Consider the following 20023-nt stretch of genomic DNA (forward strand, 5'->3'; position numbering starts at 1 on the left):
TATCAGTAGAGTGCTTTATCAAAAATATAAAACTTATATATATATATATATATATATATATATATATATATATATATATATATATATATATATATATATATATATATATATATATATATATATATATATATATATATATATATATATATATATATATATATATATATATATATATATATATATATATATAACAATAAAATGAACTGACAAGGGGACTTGGGTCAGTCAAGCTAAAAACTAATAGTAAGAGGTTGCGATGCTTGTCAGAACAGGCAGTGTGTTTGAAAGTTACTTGGGGTTACGATATGGTTTACTGGGCAAGTGAGGGTCAATGTTTGTAAGAAGCGTCCCCGAATAAAATCTTATGGTTTGTACATGAAACGTTAACCTGATATCTTGTATATGCAATAAAAATTGAACTTTTATCATTTGAGAGAACTCGCCGTTATTTGTTTAGACATTAGCTTGTATATCTTCCTTTTTGCTTGACAAATATACCTGTATCCACAGGCGCTGGAAAGCTCGTCATTTGGACGTCGTCTGAGTGGTTAAAACGATCCTTGATTTGACTGTACTGAAGACTGTTGTGGAGGTTTTATTGGGTCTCCCAACCAGAATTTATCTCGACTGTTTCGCCTTTGATAGGCACAGAGTTTCACAACGTCCATTGTACTTAGCATGTTTAAGAGGTCCGGGTAGCTAGTGATTTCCAATAAATTTGTCTGGATAAACATTCCTTTCTGACATGCTCCTAAGGAATCCTAACTCTTCTGCCAGGCTTACAGTAATGCTCTACCGAAGTAATTAATTGAATTTAATTCAATTATCACGTGCTGACAACTTCTTTGGTTGTAGCGAGTTGCTAATTGTTCGGATAAGATTATCTCAACACCTCAGGAATACAGTCGTGTGCGGATCTCATTGGATATAATGAACTATGAACGACTACGGTCGAAGATGGTGCATGACTTACAGAGTGCTCTCGAGCGCAGCTCTGAAGGATTTTCGAATGAAAGGGACCAGTTTTTTAAAGTTGTACCAGCCATAACTAGCAAGATGCTGGACACTTGGTCCGTTTTCCCCCTTGACTCATCAATGCCATCTTTACTGTAGAGCAACAGGAACAATGGGTGGTAAAAAAATGCCCCATCTTGTGAATAACAAAAAACGAATTGGATGGGTTTTGACAGCTCAATGTATTTGGATTTTTCCTCTTCAGGGGTACGCGTTGTTACTAAGCGCTATGTAGCGATTAGGAGGCAGTCTTTTATTAAATTTTCCAAGCCATACTTAGAGAAACAATGGAAAACTGGTTCGTCTTTCCGGGATTCAGCGCTACATATAGTGAAGTTCGAGCCATAAATCACTAGGCCTTTAGAGTTATATTACTCCACTCTGACCATGACATGCAGGCTATGTATGAATTATGAACGATCCTCATATCTACAGTGTGTGTGCATTTAGTGCATAGTTACAGAGTTTCATTTCAGTCAGTGCGGAGATACGGAGTGAAAGCGAATCTTGAAAAATACCGGAAGTATGCATATTTCACCTGAAATTTAAGTAACATGGAAATTTCAGGCACCTATCAACTGATAATGTAAGTAATGAACTGATAGACTGACTCCCTTGCAACAACTTATGCGAAATGGATTTTAAAGCAACTTTTCGATGCCAATGACTGTGAAAGTGACATAGAATAAGTGTTTTTTTCTTTACAAGTCCCACAACCATCACTGGGATTCGATTCAAGGAGCTAACGTCGAGCGTAGCAGTCCTGATTTTTCCCTAGGTGGGCGAAATGTTCCTCAATGAAGGTTGATGGTAGAGGTGTGTTCTTTATGAACATGGTTTGATACATTCGCGTTTCTCTTCCTTTTTCGTCCTCTGAGGTACTTGTGGGAAACACTCAACATCACGCAAAAATATCCCAAAGACGAAAGGTAATAAGTAATTTGATCATTTATCCTACTGTTCTGGACACATCTACTTACCAGCCAAAACACATGAAAACAGCCCACAGGTCGAAAGTATATCCTTGATAGAATGTAGTTGTCTATCGTGACTGTTTTTTTTAATTTGACCATTCGTTTCCTTGCTCTCACTTTTAGGTCCGCTGAACCAGTAAAGCTCTCATTCTCCAATCTTTTTGACTGTCAAAGTTTCCAAGTTTTCATGTCCTCTGAGGTGGTCGGGGTAAAGCGGGGCATTTTCCACCATGCTGTCGAACACATGTGACACAGGTTTCTGCTGATTGTAATGCTATGTGGTAAACAGTTTCGAGACCAACAAAAGATACCACTGAATACCACTCGCATGTTGAAACAAATTTGCGTTGAGTAGAGAACTTGCAGTGAAAAAAGCAGCTTTATTTGGAAAAACGGCGTGACAACTAGGAAATTCTGCTCTCCTCGTTCATTCCGTTTTCTTCTTCGTGAATGGTTAGTTGTAAATATCTTCACGTAAAACAGCATGCTCTTACATAGTGCTAAGTCGTTTGTTATCAGTGGGACTATTTTAAATTTGAGCGGATTACCATCATCTCACAGGCCTCCTAACACTTAGTGGGAGATAATCTATTGAGAAAGACAGATTAACTACCTTGGTTGATTATTCTGAGACTACCTTCAGGAAAACATTTTTCAACAGGGTTATTTAATCATGTGTAAATTCACAACACCTCACCTATTACAATAAACACGGAGTAATCGCTAAATGCTCGCAAGGAGACTAACCAAACCAATGGGAAGTTTTGATGGCACTCGTGAAGTCAGTAGTCTTTAGGGCACACCAGACTGACACAAAGATCTTCACTTTGGTTAAATGTAATCTCAGAATAAAACACTTAAAGCATCGAAAAGCGTAGACTAACAAGAACAAATCAGGGGAAGCCCTTTCACTGCCTGTGATATGGATGAGGTCTTCATGCTTTCAGCCTTATCAGAGTGAGGCCATACTCAACTGCCATCAATCACCCAAGATGGTCTTGAGGGTGAGAGGTCAGAGAGTTACAGTTTCAGATTGGGATGAGTCTCATGGCTCAATACTGTGTTTCATGATGGAGGAGTTAGGAATGAATTTACTACTTTGACTTTAGTGACTGAATTGAATTATCAGCTTAGCATGTGCTTCACAATGTCAACTGACAGACACCTATTTTATCTTCCCGTATTTGTCTCGCACCCTTGTATAGATAAAAGCACCAGTTAAGGTGAAGAACGAGTTGGCTTGTCCTTCACGAGTGATGATGATATTCTTGTTGGTCTAGCCAAATATGTCAATGAGGTTAAGTTTGTCGAAACACGGCTTTTCTTTCATGGTGTTTTTTTCTGGCCGGTATCGATCACTTGGTTTGGAGCTAAGCAAGAAACACAATATGAGGTGCCAGCTGAATTGCTAAATGTTCTATGGGCATTCCAGTATTGAACGTTTTTTCGCAAAGCGGCATGCCCAATTCATTTAGACTCGAAAATTTTTAATGTCAACTAAAGTTTCGAAGAACAAAGCTATTTTGGGCAACAACTTTAGTTAAATTTGCATTTTGGATCCATCAAAAGTATGACTGAACGTTAGGTTTCACGTTTAGCGCATAGTTTCATGCTCAACACAGGTTACGTGTGGCTAAACTGATCGTAAAATTTGTCACTAAGCATTAATAAAGACGGTAACAAAGTACCGAGTAGTTTAGCTGTCAGGCAGATATAAAACGGAGAACTGGCTTTTCAATAGGAAACCCAGATGTCTGTAAGTTGGAAGTTGCAGTTTACCGTGGGCAAAATAATTTTCTTCCATAAAGATGCCCCTTACATATCTCGTAGAAGACAGCTAGTTATTTTTTGTCTATTTTAGTATGGCTTGCAGTGAGAAGTCCAGGTATACACTTGAGCGGAAAAAAACTGTCTCAGATTATACTTCTACTTCTCATATCAGCAAAAAGGAGTGTTTCGTAACCGTCTGTCTGTGTGTGAAGACAAGCCATAAATCGACAGTAGTCATGTGAATGACGTTGTCAACAACATAAGCAACTTCGCGAGTGTAAACCCATCATAGCAAGTGGAGGCTTCGATGACAACCTCCAGGTAGGACTGACGGTAGCACCTCTAACTGACTGCATGAAATGTGTTTGCCAATTCACTGGTCATTTGACGGGAAGGCAGCCGGTAATTTTTCACGAACGAATCCAGCTTTCAAACCACTGACACATGTTATGAAACGCCAACGAGGCTGCTAAAACCAAGAAACGTCGACTGCCACCAAGCTCCAAAGGTGAGATTTTGTTGCTACCTGCTGTTGTCGTTGTTATCGTTGCTGTGGTCCTGGGCGAATCCACCCGCCTTCATAATTCCGCTTCATGACCGAAAGCTGGTGAGTGTGTTTCTGATGTTGACTTCTAGATGGTAGCGTTCATCTTTGGAAGGCACATATCACATGTCTGGTCACACGATATCTTTGAAATGTTTAGTGTCCTGGTTCAGTGGATGTTAATTGCACAAAGCAGCCACCATATATTAATGCAGAAAACACTTTCATATTGAACTGCAGTTTTTTGAGGTTCCATGTTCAGCCAGTGACAAACGCAATTGTCACTGAGTTATACCCCATATACTAGCTGAGAAGGGTGAGTAAATTTCAATTATCAGATGGGATATAGTAAATCAATGTATTTTGATGCCTCACAATCCTCTGCCTTCATTAGTTTTCAACCAATTCATAAGTTTTCATGCGTCTTTGTCCTCTGGTGCAGATGTCACTCAGAAGTGACCACCAATAATAGACCAGCTGAAATTTGTTTTTAAATGAGACATTAACTCTCACGTAAAACCACGTCTCAGAATAGGACACATACTAAGTCAATCCAAATAAAATCTCCAAGAAGGAAGACTGAATCCCTTCAGCTTACCCACCTTTGTTACCAGTCTAACACCAGGTTCGAAATGCCTGCGCTGCACAAATAACAGATGAAAGATACCGTAACAATTATCTTTTTTTCAGAAGCTATCCAACCGGTTTCTCTTATTTTTAACTACAACACCTCACAGCTACACCACACCGTGAAACCAATGAATTCTCTTGCACTGCTGAAACACCCAGTTTTCTCTCCAGTACCGATGAAATGAACAGAAGAGAATCTAATTCCTGCATAATTCCTGCGGTGTGTCGAATCCCACATCATCCAATAAAGCCAAATGAACTCCTGTACTATAATCTCCATGAAAAGTAGCTGTTTTTAGAGCTTCATCTTGTTGGATTATATGAATTCTTACGGGAATCTTGAAGCATATCGCTAAAGTACGTGCAAGCAGAACTGCGTGGAAGGAATGCAAAGGCATGATGGTTCAAAGAAATGAAGTTGTAAACCTTCAGTACGAAGGCAGGTTGGCAACGGGAAGATTGTTCTTGATTGATTGTCGGTTCCAGAATAAATTTGCAAAACGACAAAAACGGCGAGAATAACGAGGATAACTTAGAGTAATTTAGGCACAAGCAAACGAATCTCGGGTGCACACCGGAAGTGCCAGATCTGACCTCTTGCGTTATATATTATAGTGCGCACAGTTTAGTAAAAATGGACTTAAAAAGGATGGGAATTCTATTTAACCTAACATCATCTTGTCAACCGGAAAGGTTGGATGAAGGAAACCAATGAAGATCTCCTCTAGCACCTAATCCTAATTCATTCGTACTTCTACTAGCTGATTCATAATCCCGCCAAGGTCAGCCAAAATTCAACACCTAACTCAACGCTGTATACCTAGCTTAAGCCAAAGAGTAGTTGGTGACCCACACCATCTATGAGGCACACCAAAGGTACAAACATACGACTAGTTGAAGTTGGCCATTATTAAGCTTGGCCCGTACAACGATGCCCACAGAGTCATCTGGTACTCCCATACATTTAACATTCCGGAGTATCCGAATCGGTGGAGGGATCATTTGCCGACAAATACACGGAATACGTATAGTTTGTGGATATCTGGAAGAGATTTAGGAATTTCTGTCGAGGTTTCGTCGAGCAATTGAAGTAATGTTATTCTGGAAAGCCGACAAGCAGTGCAAGGTTATCTAATCCTTGTTATATCTCAGCAGCGGTGTCCGTTTAATTTTCTACCGCGAGAAGTTGACCAGCTGTGTGACTAAATCTTTAAACACATGCTAAGAAATCGCGGATTCGAATATTTCAGAAGATTCGTACTATGCGCATGACCAGCAACTTTGAAAAAAAATAAAACAGCTTTGCGGTTCTTCTCAGTTTTAGTTGGAATAAATCGGTTTTGCTTATGGGACAAAACTGTGTTAGAAACATAAGCAAAATACAATGAAACCGAACCAAAAGCAGTAAAATGCAGTATAATAAAGTACTTACAAAATAAAATAGAGCCAGCAACGCACCACACAGGCCTGCTGGCGGTTTGGCTGGTGATACCTTCCCGTGACGATATCAAGAAAGACCTACCAGCAACGGGACTTTTGGGCAAATAAAGCTGTCGCAGGATCGTTATGGTAGAATATATTACGGCCTCTCGATAAACATTCAAGGAACTGTCGGGTCCATTCTGAATAGGCAGCTGGCCTTATCTGTTGAGTCATTCAGGTTAACCTCGGTCAACGTAGTAGAGCGAGTTGATGGTTAAGGTCGGTAGTCAAGACATTTGGTATAACCGGATAAAGGACATTTGACCAATGCATACTACTGTCTGATTGTTTTGTGGATCAAGATGCTTTCCCTCCTTCTTGAGTTGGCTCTACGAACCTCACCAATAATCCCTCCATGGAGCCTGATCAGTGGCTAACTTCGTTTTAACATCACCGTTGACTGTCGTCACTTGTGTTTAGAAAACGAAACTCGGGGACTTGACAGGCTGTCATTACTTCCAGTCAGTCATTTGACATAACTTGAGAGGTTGGTTCAGTTCATACTCTACCACCTGCGGTTCTTCAAACAGTTAGAGATTAAAAGCACTGAGTTACAAGCACGGTGCAACAACCAAGCTATATATCTACTCAGGCAGAAACCCACCCAACTCACAATAACATCAAAATAAGCCTATCGTTTTGGAGCTTTGGCTGTTAAACCCAAAATTAGCAGGTATGACTAGCAAGTTGTTTCTAGGTAAAATGTTGAGTTAGGCCAACAAGGAAATGAATATGCAATCTAAATACAAAACCTCATTTGTGTCTTGGGTACGCCTTTGTTGCTTTCACATGGCTGCTCAATCCGTGTTTGGTTAAAAATTAGTTAGGTTTATGTCTAACTGTGCTGGAAATGACTGGCGTTCTGTTTACTGAAATTTCGGCTAATTTTATTCAAACGGCCTTCGCATCGAGAAAGTGAATGACGTAGCCACACCCTACATCTTGACGATGGGCGAAATCCAGCTAAGCTTTCCTAATTGGAGAACTGTTTTTTCTGAACACTTTTTGTTTTTATGGCAGCATTCCGGTGTAACCTGACGCTCCGTCTGCAGGTACGGTCAACTGCAGTTTTAATTAGCACATGTCAAGTTTGCCCTCCAGTCTGCGGCAAGTTTTCATTACATTTTACATAAAATAACCTTAGCTCTGGTTGGCCTAAAAGCAATTGTACAGGAAGCTAATTACAGTCACGCTCATCCGTCCAGCAACTGGTTTTGAAAGGAAGCAGCTGTTGGAACCCATATCAGAATCAGGTGACCACAGATCACTAAATTACGTTGTGTCAACACCTACACTAATCAGTTTGAACCCATAGAATAACACCGTCAGTTGGCCCTAAAAGAAACAACAAACGGTGTGATTTAAACTACTTTGGTTTTTTACATCAAATTTTGTACTAGTAACCTTTAAAACAGCTTATGAAAATATTGTGCAGTACACCAATTCTTCATACGACAAGCCGCAGAAAGATGATGTACTGTTTGAGAAACGAAATATAAGTTCAGAGCTCGATAATGTTCGTCAAGCTGTCGAAGGGACAAAATTTGAACTGTTAAACTGTTCAGGAGATCTTATAGTTTACTTAAGATTATTGTTTTAATAGAGGGTGTTTGTGATATCATATGGTCCACGTAAACCGCCTAGTAACCGGTGAGTGCCAGCTGTATTATGTCCGAAACATGATCAAACTTGCAGTCGACTAGTAATGTTTTGCTGACTGCCTGAATGTTCATAAATGTGATTCCGAATGGCCCGCTCTCGGTGTAGGCTAACTCTACATCGTCAAATGGCCATCAGCGATGGATGACTGGCTAAGACAGGTGGTCTGTTGCAGCCTCCAACTCCCGAATACCAAGGTACGTGCATGTCCGGCGTATCTTTCAATGAAAACACTGAGGTTATGCTTTCGGCAGGCAGCACCTATTAGCTTCGTTGCTTAAAAACTAGAATAAAACATTAGTATCTAGAAAATACACAATATTGGGTGAACCATCACAAGAGATAGATTCAGCTGAATCCAGCCGAGTCTCCTGTCAAAGCCAGATTCGGATACAATTAGGAATATTGGTAGAATGAAACATGTCAACAATGACACACTTGAGAACAGAATGTGGGTCCCGTTAGAAGTGTTTACAGTGTCAGGTATTTTGAGAGCTTCTCTACAAAGCGCAAAAATGCTACTGAGTGCATAAAACCGTTTGTAGTTTGAAGACGGACACGGAGGATATGGCATGACTGACCAGTTTTTCGCGGCCACTGAAGTTTCAAAGCTATGGCAGAGGAACTGGTTGTCAAACCTTCCGTAAAACTTGGTTGTACCGGGTAATAAATTTATTATTGACCCGTTTCAGTTTAATTACAGTTACGGTCGAAAGCAGTTCTTCGAATTTAGTAAGACAGCGTGCCCCGGCATGATTTATCTTGTAACGGAAGATTACCCCATAACCGCTTGTCAAGTTGGGAGTTCTCCTAACTCATTTTTATTCTAGCTAGTTTCTTAATCTTATCATTTCGGGACATAATTTCCCTCAGTAGTGCAATTGAATGATACTCCAGCTGATTATTACACGAATAATTTGAAATTTCATTGTTTTTAGACAAAAATTCGATTTTCATCTATCTCAGACATCAGTATTACCATTGGAAGGGGAGACTGATATGCCGAGGAGTACTTGAGAGTGAATGAGTCGTGTCGGTCTGGCATGCATTTCGCCCGATGCTTTATTGTGATTTGGGACAAATATTGTGGAAAGTCGTAAACTTGTGTCTATCTTCCCCAATTCATACTCTGACATCCATTCTACCGATATTTCTGCTTGCGAATCGTCACAAAACCACCTAGGGCTGTACAAGATATCATTCCATAGCTTCACCTGCACCAAATTAAATCTGAAAAATGCTAGGGATTATACTTTTTGTGCCAACAGCGAAGTTAAGGTGGCTCAGCGTTCAAGATGCAAAACTCTGAATGGACCGTGCTTCAAACCTGACCCTGACCTCTTGATTGCCACTATCTAGGCCTAAACAAACTGGCAGCAAATTAGCTCTCATCCTTAAGTCGGGTCGCGTGTTAGCTATGCACGGAAATTGTGCCACGGGTGGACAAATTACATTCAAATAAGAGTATAAGAGGATCAGAGTGCAAGGAGATTTTGTAGACTACAATTATGGTTTTGTCTTATCGACTGGGCCAATCTATGCTGAAACACCAAGAAACACCGTAGAACTGTTTCATCTTTATTTGGAATCACTAGCAGTGCTCATCTAATTAAACTCAAAGAATTTCGAACCCACAGTCTTCCGGCCAGTCGTTGGATACAACCTTGTGGACTCAAGCGGCTGAACAACAGTGTGATACGCTCTCATCCAAAGGATGAGGGACTCTCGGTCTCGTCTAATTGTGAGCTAATTACACTTCTGATCAGCTTCTCGTGGTGAAACGGTACTGTTCAACTGATGGCCGAAACGTCGTGCGTTCAAATTTCTCGGAGTTCTGTTACATGCGCATTGGTGTTGATTACCAATAAGGATAAAACAGCTCTACGGGTGCTTCTCACATTTCAGGCATATATTGACCTCTCTGAAATGACAAGATCCCAAAAGAACAGTGTGAGCCTCATCGCAAAGAAGTATGGGAATCATTTGTTTGGGTTACTTGATACCCCCGTGGCCAGGAACTCAATAACACTTGAGGTAAAACACTTGATGGTAAACGCCAAAACGACAAAAACAAACCAACTCCCTAACGTGGCTCCATTCGCGTATATTATCCGGTGGATCTGGAACCGAAGTGTTCAATAAGGGGACAAATCCACATGTAACAACCTATAAACCAAAACACGGCAAACAAGTACACAAATATAAACCTTCAGCCGGTCAAAACACGTACTGAGACAGTTTTTACTGAGACTCTTGCTCACCTAATGATGTTGTACACATTTAAAAGCCTGACTACTTTTTCAACATTTTTGTATGAAATTTAAAATATTACTCGCATTATAAAAACTGGAACTTCCAGCAAAACAAATTCGATTACACAATACCGCAAGAGTATACTTAGAAGTCACTCACTATTCGAATACGGGTCCAGAATACGGGATCATTAAACGAATCATGAAAAGCAACTGTTGTACAATATTAGATGAAAATACTAAAGTACCAAAAATCATCTCAATAAATTCACACAGAGTGCATGGAAATGCATCGTATTTATCGTTGCCCACCAAAGAGAATATAATACAAGGGTTAGCTTTAACAGGACAGAATTCTACATCTATTCTACTCGATATTGGAGGCTTGGAGAGTAATGTCTCGAAGTACTTTGTCAACGACTCGCGTTGACTCTTATAGGCAGCTTTCTGATTAGTTTTATACTATTGCCCCAGAACTAAGCCCTAGAAAACTCATCTAAAGTTCCTTTTAAGTGTAAGCTGGTTTAGCAGAACATTGTGAGTATTGTGCTAACAGCTCGCTTCAGTCAGACAAATGGTTTACCTGGATCCGGCCAGTACATTCATCCTGATAGCTTCATATTCTCAACCAATCGTTATTCCTACTCGTATTCAGTCTCCGGTTTCAGCTTCATGAAAGCCTTGTTAAGTGAGCTCCATGAACATTCAAAGGTCATATTTGAGACACACGGTGCGGCAGCAATTTCACGTATACTTCAGCCATGTTTGACTGTGCAGAATAGTTACTATGTACAGCTATCTCTGACGGCTCTATATGACGGTCCTGATAGGCGTGTGTCACATGGCTGTCTCTCATCCCATAGATACTTGGATGTATCATCTGTGATGACTGGCCACATTCCTCAACTCCTGACGTCCGTAGGGAACAGATAGGTGCCCGCTAAAACTGACGCCAACTCAGTACATTTCGGACCTGGTTAAATTGGCAATTACGTCCATCCCCATGCACATCCTAATCTGTTGAAACCGACACGCCATTCTCCTGTCGGCCCTCATCCATTGCAAGCTCCCCTAAGCCCTACGACCTACACCATATCCCATGAAGGACACACCATGCTGTAAGGTTACTAATTTTCGTAGTTGCTTTAGAGCCACCGATATCCTGGTGGGCCGCTCATCATCTGGTGGGTATACCAGGAGCGTGTTTTCCTAGCAACTGTTAAAAAGTAAAATCACCGTATATAAGAAAATTAAAAGCATTTTCAAGAGACTTTAAAAGGAAACAAAGTTCATTCTGCTTCAGATAAGCCTAAAGGCATTTGAAACACAATTTTTGACTCCACTGACTACCTAGTGTTTAGCGTAAACACATTATTTTGAGGAAAAATCTACTGACTGTTACCAAACTTCTCCGAAATGGGGGATTCATACCAGTCTGATCGAGATTTATCAAGCCCTGATAAAGACTTTTTCGTGAGATTACGTTGGCTTCTGAAAGCTCAGTTAACACAAAACAAACTATGGACGAGGGGTTGAACATTTTTGCCAAAAAAAGCACCTTGTTGGTAGTGCACTGATAAAAAACAACTCGTAATTCTCGAAAGAGATTTTTCCAACCCACTCTTGTTAGCTAAGCCTACTCAAGTAGATAATAATGAAGCCACTGGAGTGGGTACTCATCTCGAAAGAAATAGGGATGGGGATCAAAGGGACTGATCATTGCAACAAGATGGAATAAGGAAACAGGCTGTGTATTCAACAAACCGAACATAATCTGGACACTCTACACCACCAAATCGCTTACATCCAGTGCACAGTTTTTTTAACTAAGGCATATGGACATCAACAAACCTAACTGCATTTTTGCAAATAGAAAGTGGGTAAGGTAGGTTATCCTTCAAGGACCGCCTACTTTGGATTACTATTCTCAGTGTGCTGATTGTATGGGAAGATTTAACGGAGAGTTCAATGGAGATTTTGTGCTGTAAGTGAAATAGTCTATTCTGAGAAGCCAGAAGGGAGCATACAGCTGTTTTCTGCTCACTGTAAATCACCAGTAGTGCACATCTCACGAATCTCTAGAAAGATTCAAACCAACAAACTTCAGGATAGTCGTTTTAAGGGTTGACCATTCGGTCATGAGCGGCTGATTGGCAGTGTGATTAGCTCGCGTCACTCATTCTTCGGTCACGAAACTACAAATAAAAGGGTGTATACCACTAATGAAGCGTGCGAATAGTCCGTGGTCTGATGTCCAAGTTCCATCCCGCATCCTATGGAAGGTTACCTCGGAAATTATGGAACCGCTTTACAGTGTTCGTTTACTATTGTTTATTATTTAGTGAACGTCCGGGGAGGTCAACAGAAAGCTGGAAAATGTCCACAAATCAAAAATTCTGTGCAGGTGAGATGTTTATTTTCGTATCTAATGGTTTATAACCGCATACTTCGTATTTGAGAACAAATGACTTCACAGCAAAGAACCTTCTTTCTTCTACTGTTACTTGGTCATGTATTGACTAACTTCTACAGCGACAACTTTCCAATCCAGACTGAGACAAGAAACAGCAGTATAAGTTGTGATTACCCTATTAACCAGCACATCTTCCATTGGTTCATTCGTTTCTTGTTTCTTTAGAATCTGAGTTTTATCCTGCTACCTCATGAAAAACTATACTCTTCGCTCCAGGACGCCTAAAGTCGAAGCAATTGGTGAGTCTGAATACAGCCATGTATATGTCCAGTCCTAATACATTCGGTATTAATAATATGGCAATGCTTCAGCACTGTCGTATTTTTGTAAAAACTTACATTGGTTGCAGAGAAGACAAACGAGGGTATTACTTCATAACCTTCGAAGGCCTATCGAAACCCTCTCTATAGTATATTCCATGTCAGCAAAAACGTCCACTATAACCTCAAACATGATGAATTGTTGTTCGAATTCCAGACTTGCATGAGGGACTGAATGAATGAATGCTCTTATAGAGAGTGAGAAGAATTTGGAGCATCGTTTGCGATTGCACTCCGAACGTGAACCATCCTGTGGTAAAAATCTAATGACATTGTAAATCCATACTTAAAACCATCGGTAATGCGTATCCCAGAAAGTAGCTGCAGAGGAGGATCATCCGTGAACGTCCAAACAGTAGCCGAACAGTTTGTCTGTCTGTGGCTAATCGGTAACTTGGTAAACCTGCATTTCTGCGAGCTGATGTGCTTCCGTCCGTAAACCGTGCAGTTCCGGTCTTAACCTGCCTCTCGAGTGCCGAATTCTCATATGAAAGATAGAGAGACTTGTGGGGCTTTTCCATCCTTTTTCCAGAAGATATTGATAACAAGCCAGGTTCCTACATTTTTTGTAGAAATTTGTTTGTAGTGTGTTGGAATATTGGCAGCTCGGGTGCATTAACTGGTAATTGATCCGGTGGCTGTAGATCTGTTCGCCGAGCTTGGTAACTGATTTCCAAACGCTTCATCAGAATTCGAAGGGACAGCTTCAGTGCGCTGTTCGGAGTTGGGTACACTGAACATGACGAGACGTTCGCAGATCAATTCCCAAGCTCAACAAACATATCAACAGCCAGTTGATCAATTACAAAAAAGTTTGTTCGCTCCCGATGGAGAGCACGCAGCTTAGGCCTTTGAACTACGGAACAAAGCAATAAATATCGACGCAATAATTTTATCGTTTACAACATTTTTTATTAATCCTAGGAAGTTGTGAAATCTGTTACGCTGTTTCGTTGTTAGGGTTTACCAATCGCTATGAATACTGGAAATTCCAGGCTTAAAATCACAGCACTTTTTTTTCGAAAGAACATATTTTGGAAGACAAAAGATCATGATTCTAGGCAGGACTCATTTTTTGCGACACATAGAAACAGTATACTAGGTTTATAGCACAAACCGGTAACTGTTCCAAATTTATTGTTTATTGACCACACCAGTGGACTGCTTTCCTAGTGAATGAGGCGACCGGAACATAGGAGAATCTGAGTCCTTGCAAACGAAGAATACATTTGCGACACATCAAATAGAATTAGTTGACTTTTACAGCCTACATAAATAAAAATCTTGAGTATATCAGCTCATCAATAGAGTTCGGGCAGAATAACGCATCGTCCTTCAATGATGTCACTCCCTTGCTACAATATTCGGGTCAGCAGTTTCCGAATGGTTGAGAGTGGTTCTGTCTTCCAGGTATCTAAATGAAAGTATTAAAACCCATTTTGTATTCTGAGGGGTAGACATAAGCTCATTTACCTCTCTATAATTAGGCAGTCATTAGACAGATGTCGGCTGATAGGCTCTGATCCAATGCCTATGGTGCTGACTCACCATGCTATGTGAATTCCATTGAGTGGAAACATGTGAAAGTTGGCCTCCGTAATTCGGCTAACTACGCGCGCTAGTTGTAATCAATGCTGAAAAGTCCTAATTTGGAACTTTTAGACGAAAACCTGGCGAGATTTTGGTGGCTCATACTATGTCTATTGATAGATTAAGAAGACAGGGCTTAGAGAAAAACATTAAACAGGTTGCTGTGATGTCTGGACGTAACATACAAATCATACATACTACTCCTATCTCAGTTACGTAGGATGTGACTATTGAGAGATTATAAAGAAGAGGTCACAGAGCAAGACACCAATCAACAATTTGATTGGATTTTTCAGGAAACCTCAAGGTGGAGAGCAGTGGTAATTTTCTTCAATGTTTTTCTTCAATGGTTGGTTCAAAATTCAGCCCACTGTAGACACCGGCAGGCGAAAAAATATTCATTCGGGCAAGATGAACGGAATGACAATACTTGTAGAAGATATCTGTCAATAACCGAGTAAAACAAATGAAGCGAAACATAGTCTCGTCCTTTGGTAAAATGGCATACCTTTCCTGACGTCGGTATCTAGTGCATAATCAACACGCATTTGTTCGCCCTCGGCACTCCTGCATAAAAATGAACGGACAAGATTCGCTGGAATTGATAAATGGCGTCTTGATTGCTGCCGGAACTGCTAAAAATTCGCCTTATATCGGACGTCACTGACTGTACTTTTGTTTGTATTTTGGGGTTTTTACTGGACATTGTTCCGGCCGCAGAAATTTGAAATTCACGGTTTTAAAATAACATTTCACAGCAGTTTCGTCTGTATTTAATCATTTTGGGGAATGCAGTAAAAGGACTCCTTTGCACAACTCACAGCTTTGACGTTCCGGTCATAGCGACCATCCCAACTATTTTACAGAGAACAGGAATTTTGTATCAGAAACAACGTTTCCAAACCAACCAGTTCACCACCAATGTTGACCTTCTGGACTGGATAAGAGGCTGGTGTATGGCGCCCAGGTAAGTAGGATTAGATAGTCGAAACTGAGAAACGAAATCAAACGTGCACTAAATGTTCAGTAAACTATAAAAGTGGTCCAGAGCAGGTACTTTTGCATCCAAGTATTCACATCATATACGTAGTAAGCCGTCGAGTCCCGTGCACTCTATGATTTCCGTAGGTACGTAGAGAGCTACGTGATACACAATGGAATAATATCCTCCAGCATGGTTGCGAAGGGTGATATATGAGTGGTTTAAGCTGGAAAACAGCACCAAGCCAGAATGACTCATTTGGTGAAAGTAAAAGCCACAACATAGCTTCGTGCGTGTGCACGTGTAATTCTTGAGAGTAAGTTCCGATGTTACTGAATTAAACAAGAGGCATAGCAATTGCCTTTAGGGCTCCGGTAGTTTGAAACGTCAGTTTTCTGGGTATTTATTTCTCAATTAACAGAACGGAGGGAATCGATGAAAATTCGAAAACAGCCAACTAGCGTTTTCATCTGCTTTTAAGGCATATCTCCAAGTCTCAGTCTGTTGCATTTCCCATTGAACACCATTTTTCGGCGATGATGTTAGCCTGACGAGTTCAAACACAAAATTGATGTTGAGTTATCACTGATTTCCAATCAATTTATTATATCTCCCTTTATGCTTCTTCAATTTACATCAATGCGCTCCATGCATCTGAATGACCTCAAGTTCTGGCGCAGTGCAGAATTTACACATGAGACTCACTAACGACACCGGTAGCATCAAATTTTTGTGGTTCGGCAGATACTCGTCAAACTGCACGAACTAGCGTGATGCGGAGGAACATCTTAGGTAGTTCCCTTATTGGAGGACCCGTTTGGGAGACTCGGTTGTCGGTTCGCTTAGTTGAACCCTCAATTTTCAAACCATCTCCATCCTGTTTTGAGTACAACCATTGTCTGAGTTCATGTTCTAGAGGACAGAGAGTGACCTAACTCAAGTAAAATCCGAGGATACTACAGAAGGAACGGTACACTTTTGAGAATACACGTTCCGACAATGCAGAAGATACATTTCCTGTTTTGACACCTTATAAAAGATCCTGCCGGTACTCACTATTACGATGCACATCGGACTGCAACCTGATCCAGTAAATAAAAATAAGCCAACATTGAACCATTTATACCGTAGACAAAGCACCCAAAAGTAGTATGTTCAGACTAAATGCCAAGCATGTAAGTCTGTCGCTGTTACCTGAGTGACGTGTGAAGAAGTTGAAACCGAAGCAACTCACGTATGAGGATAGATTTATTTCCGACCAATTTTAAAAGCTCACGAGGTATAAAAAACTAACCCTTGATCAAATTTTGTGGTGTTGATAAGCAGACTGTAGAGTACATCGCAAACATGAGATTTTATGGACAGTGAAGCGAACCTAGAAGAGAATAAAATTACTGCAGCCGTCTATTAATTTCATTCACTTCATCACGGGAATGACTTAGAACAATGAGGATCATCCAAAAGAAACCGGGATAATTTTGTAACTTCAGCCCTCAAGCTGGAACATTTCTTTTCTGAAGTCGGGAAATGCACATCAGTTTCCGTTAAGCTGTGAATAGCCCAGACATCCTACGTCCAAGCTTTTTACCACCACGGAGGGCCTAATGCGCTTCGTAAGCAAAATTTCCACACAAAAGTACGGTTTGATGGCTCAAGTGACGTAAACTGCTACTCCAATAGTGGTAAGTCAACATTTCGTAGTCTACTCCACGAACACGCATTTGGGATTCGATCGTTCAATAAAATCTCAGTTACGTTCCTGGTGACTTATTGAATCGCCCGGGTTCAGAAACGACGGCGTGATGAGAAGTAAAATGTACTTGTCATTAAAAGATGAGTTGTTAACAGTCTAATTCAATGAAAACGACGTCATGAGATATTATTCAGCTAGTGTACGGCCGGCACAGACTGTTGGTGGAAGAGTCAGTAGTTGCCAGAATTTAATGAACCCAAAGCGATTTTCACACGCTGTTTGCTGAGGTTTACCGGAGTCCACACCAACTAGTGTAGGGTGGATGATTCCAACTTTGAATACTTTGAAAGTAGATGATGCTATGCAAGCTAAATACTGCTATAAAACTTCAATTCGGAAAAACCTAACCTAACAATGCTCCGACAAATAACAGCTAACGACATTTGCAAACCGATTATGTAGTAGGTTTCCGGTTGTTGGCTTGCTCGCTGAGCTGGATAGTGTGGTTCCATCAACAGCTGATATGATATCTTTAGTGCGCTCTGAATGGATTTGTCTTCAGGTGCGCAGTGCCTTGGAAATGCCTTGGAAGTGCATTCGAAGTACACTTCATACCTCAACGCACTTCCATTCACAAGGTACTGATGGTGTCACTTCGGCTGGTGATGAGGCGTTTGCGAGGAAATTGCGCACTTCATCGAACAAACCAAAACCATCATTCTAGCCTGAGCTACCAATATTTTCTTCGAATAAAAAGCAGACTTCTTTTAAGTAAAATGCATACAGACTTTCCTGACAACCTAGACGCGACGAAACACCAGGACTTGAAGAGTTTACGCTGGTTTCATTCAGTTTCAAAGGTCGGTCATATATTTCATGGGCATGCGTGTGCACTAGGTGAAAGCTGCTTCCCCTGTTTCTGGATTCCGTCCGAGTGTAACGATTGTCTAAAATGCTCGAATTCGTTCACCAAGAAAGTTACGTCTTCTGTTTTATCTTAGATAATGTTTGTTATGACGACAACTAGTCAAACGGCACGGAAGAGAGATTTGACGAGAGAGAGGGAAGTCGTCTTGCACCAGCTTCAATCAACGATGTTTGGCGAACACGGTGATCGATCAAGTATTTGATAGCAGTCCATCCCCACTGGGTGAGAAGCGCACTTCGATCCGCATCAAAGATATAAAACGTATGCAGGTATGACGAATCTCCCAAAATACTGAACATTCAAGGTTCATGCGGTTGTCATATAACCTAAAATGTGGTTGGATGAGAAGCTCCCCCAAGATTCACTATTCTCATTATGTCTCGCATAAGCCCTGTTCAAAACAATCACATGCTAGTAAATTGTGCAATATGAACTGCATTGCTCTATGAAGATGTAGAACATATATGTCTTCATCCGTGAAACCAATCCAAATGTTTCTTGAAGGAACACCATTCATAAAGTTGCGGGAATCTCTTCAACAGCTCACAACATGTTTCGCCCATCTTGGAGCCCATGAGGTAGGTGGGCCCCGATTTTCCGTCAAAATTAGGCTCTACTCAAACCCACATTTTGAGTAAATCATTAAATGCACTATTTTGTACACTAATCTGGCTTTCATGGAAGACTAAATACCCCATTTATGATATTCTTCGACTGAATATGAAGCACACAAGCCGCCTCACGTTTCATTTGGTACGATATTCAAGACCGCCGTATATTTTCTTGAAGGAACAATGCGCATGAGGTTCATGGGTAATCTAACCGACATGACAGCTTGAAAAATATCATAAATAAAGAATTCAGCCAAGATCCAAGTGAGTCTCCCATCAATACCAAATTAACTTGAAAGTGAGTGCATTTGGTGAGATTTATTAAAAGTTTTTTTAAACGGAAAAAATATGGTCTGGAGCGGCAGTTAGCTTCTTCATTTATTTGAACTTCATTCTGATAAGGTGGAGTCAAAAGCATTCGGAAAGGTTGTCACGGCAGCAACTACTTTTACGTAGAACTAGACCACAGCAAGCAGCTGTATATGGCGACATTAATGTTGAAGTATTTCGAACCAGCTTCGCTTCTAATCACTACGCTTTCTATCAATTTGCAACTTTAAGAATTGTTAACCGTCAGTCTTCACATGATTTCTAATCGCCTCAAATTTTCCCCTTTTTTAAGAGATAAAGATGAGAAAAACACTCCTGCCAATCATTATATGGAATGCTTCTTTGAAGAACCAATCCTCAGCTGTTACATCAAACTGATTGCCGTTTCCAAAGAGAGTGTGCTTCGGGCTTTTTGGGAGATGGATTATTCGCTTATCCGCTGTCCCGAGTAACTCATCAAATCGAACGAACGAAGTTCATTCGGATGATCGCCGATTAATTCTTCCCTGACGGTTAAGGGGTCAGAGACTAAAGTGGAATCTGCTGAAAGATAACCATAAATACCCCTATAGAAGCTATACTGATTGTAAATAAAGCCAATTCGATCAGAATCACATGAATTACAGCTGAGACTGCTGACCACTGCTCGAAAACGAGGACTTTCCCATGAGTCAGTTTTCTCCTTAGTACCCTACTTGGCGTGAAGCACCAAGGTTTTCTCTCAATTCTGTTGAAAATTAAGGTAAGATCAGTTTGTATTGAAACATAGTG

The 20023-nt window shown here is 40.6% G+C and overlaps 2 protein-coding genes across 2 annotated transcripts in view; one reads left to right on the forward strand and one right to left on the reverse strand.

Annotated features, from left to right (window-relative positions):
* Positions 1–20023, reverse strand: part of T265_04595 (hypothetical protein) — a gene marked incomplete at both ends in the record, with an annotated part of 90207 nt that overhangs the window by 68491 nt on the left and 1693 nt on the right. The window lies entirely within an intron of this gene.
* The window catches only part of T265_04597 (hypothetical protein), a gene marked incomplete at both ends in the record, with an annotated part of 107152 nt that overhangs the window by 49150 nt on the left and 37979 nt on the right, over positions 1–20023 (forward strand). Inside the window, 3 exons of the mRNA XM_009169372.1 lie at positions 12668–12729; positions 15575–15675; positions 19545–19700. Of these exons, the coding sequence (XP_009167636.1) occupies positions 12668–12729; positions 15575–15675; positions 19545–19700 (319 nt within the window). The remainder of the gene's footprint in view (positions 1–12667; positions 12730–15574; positions 15676–19544; positions 19701–20023) is intronic.

This window comes from Opisthorchis viverrini (genome assembly GCF_000715545.1).
Source record: "Opisthorchis viverrini unplaced genomic scaffold opera_v5_77, whole genome shotgun sequence".
Classification (NCBI taxonomy): domain Eukaryota; kingdom Metazoa; phylum Platyhelminthes; class Trematoda; order Opisthorchiida; family Opisthorchiidae; genus Opisthorchis; species Opisthorchis viverrini.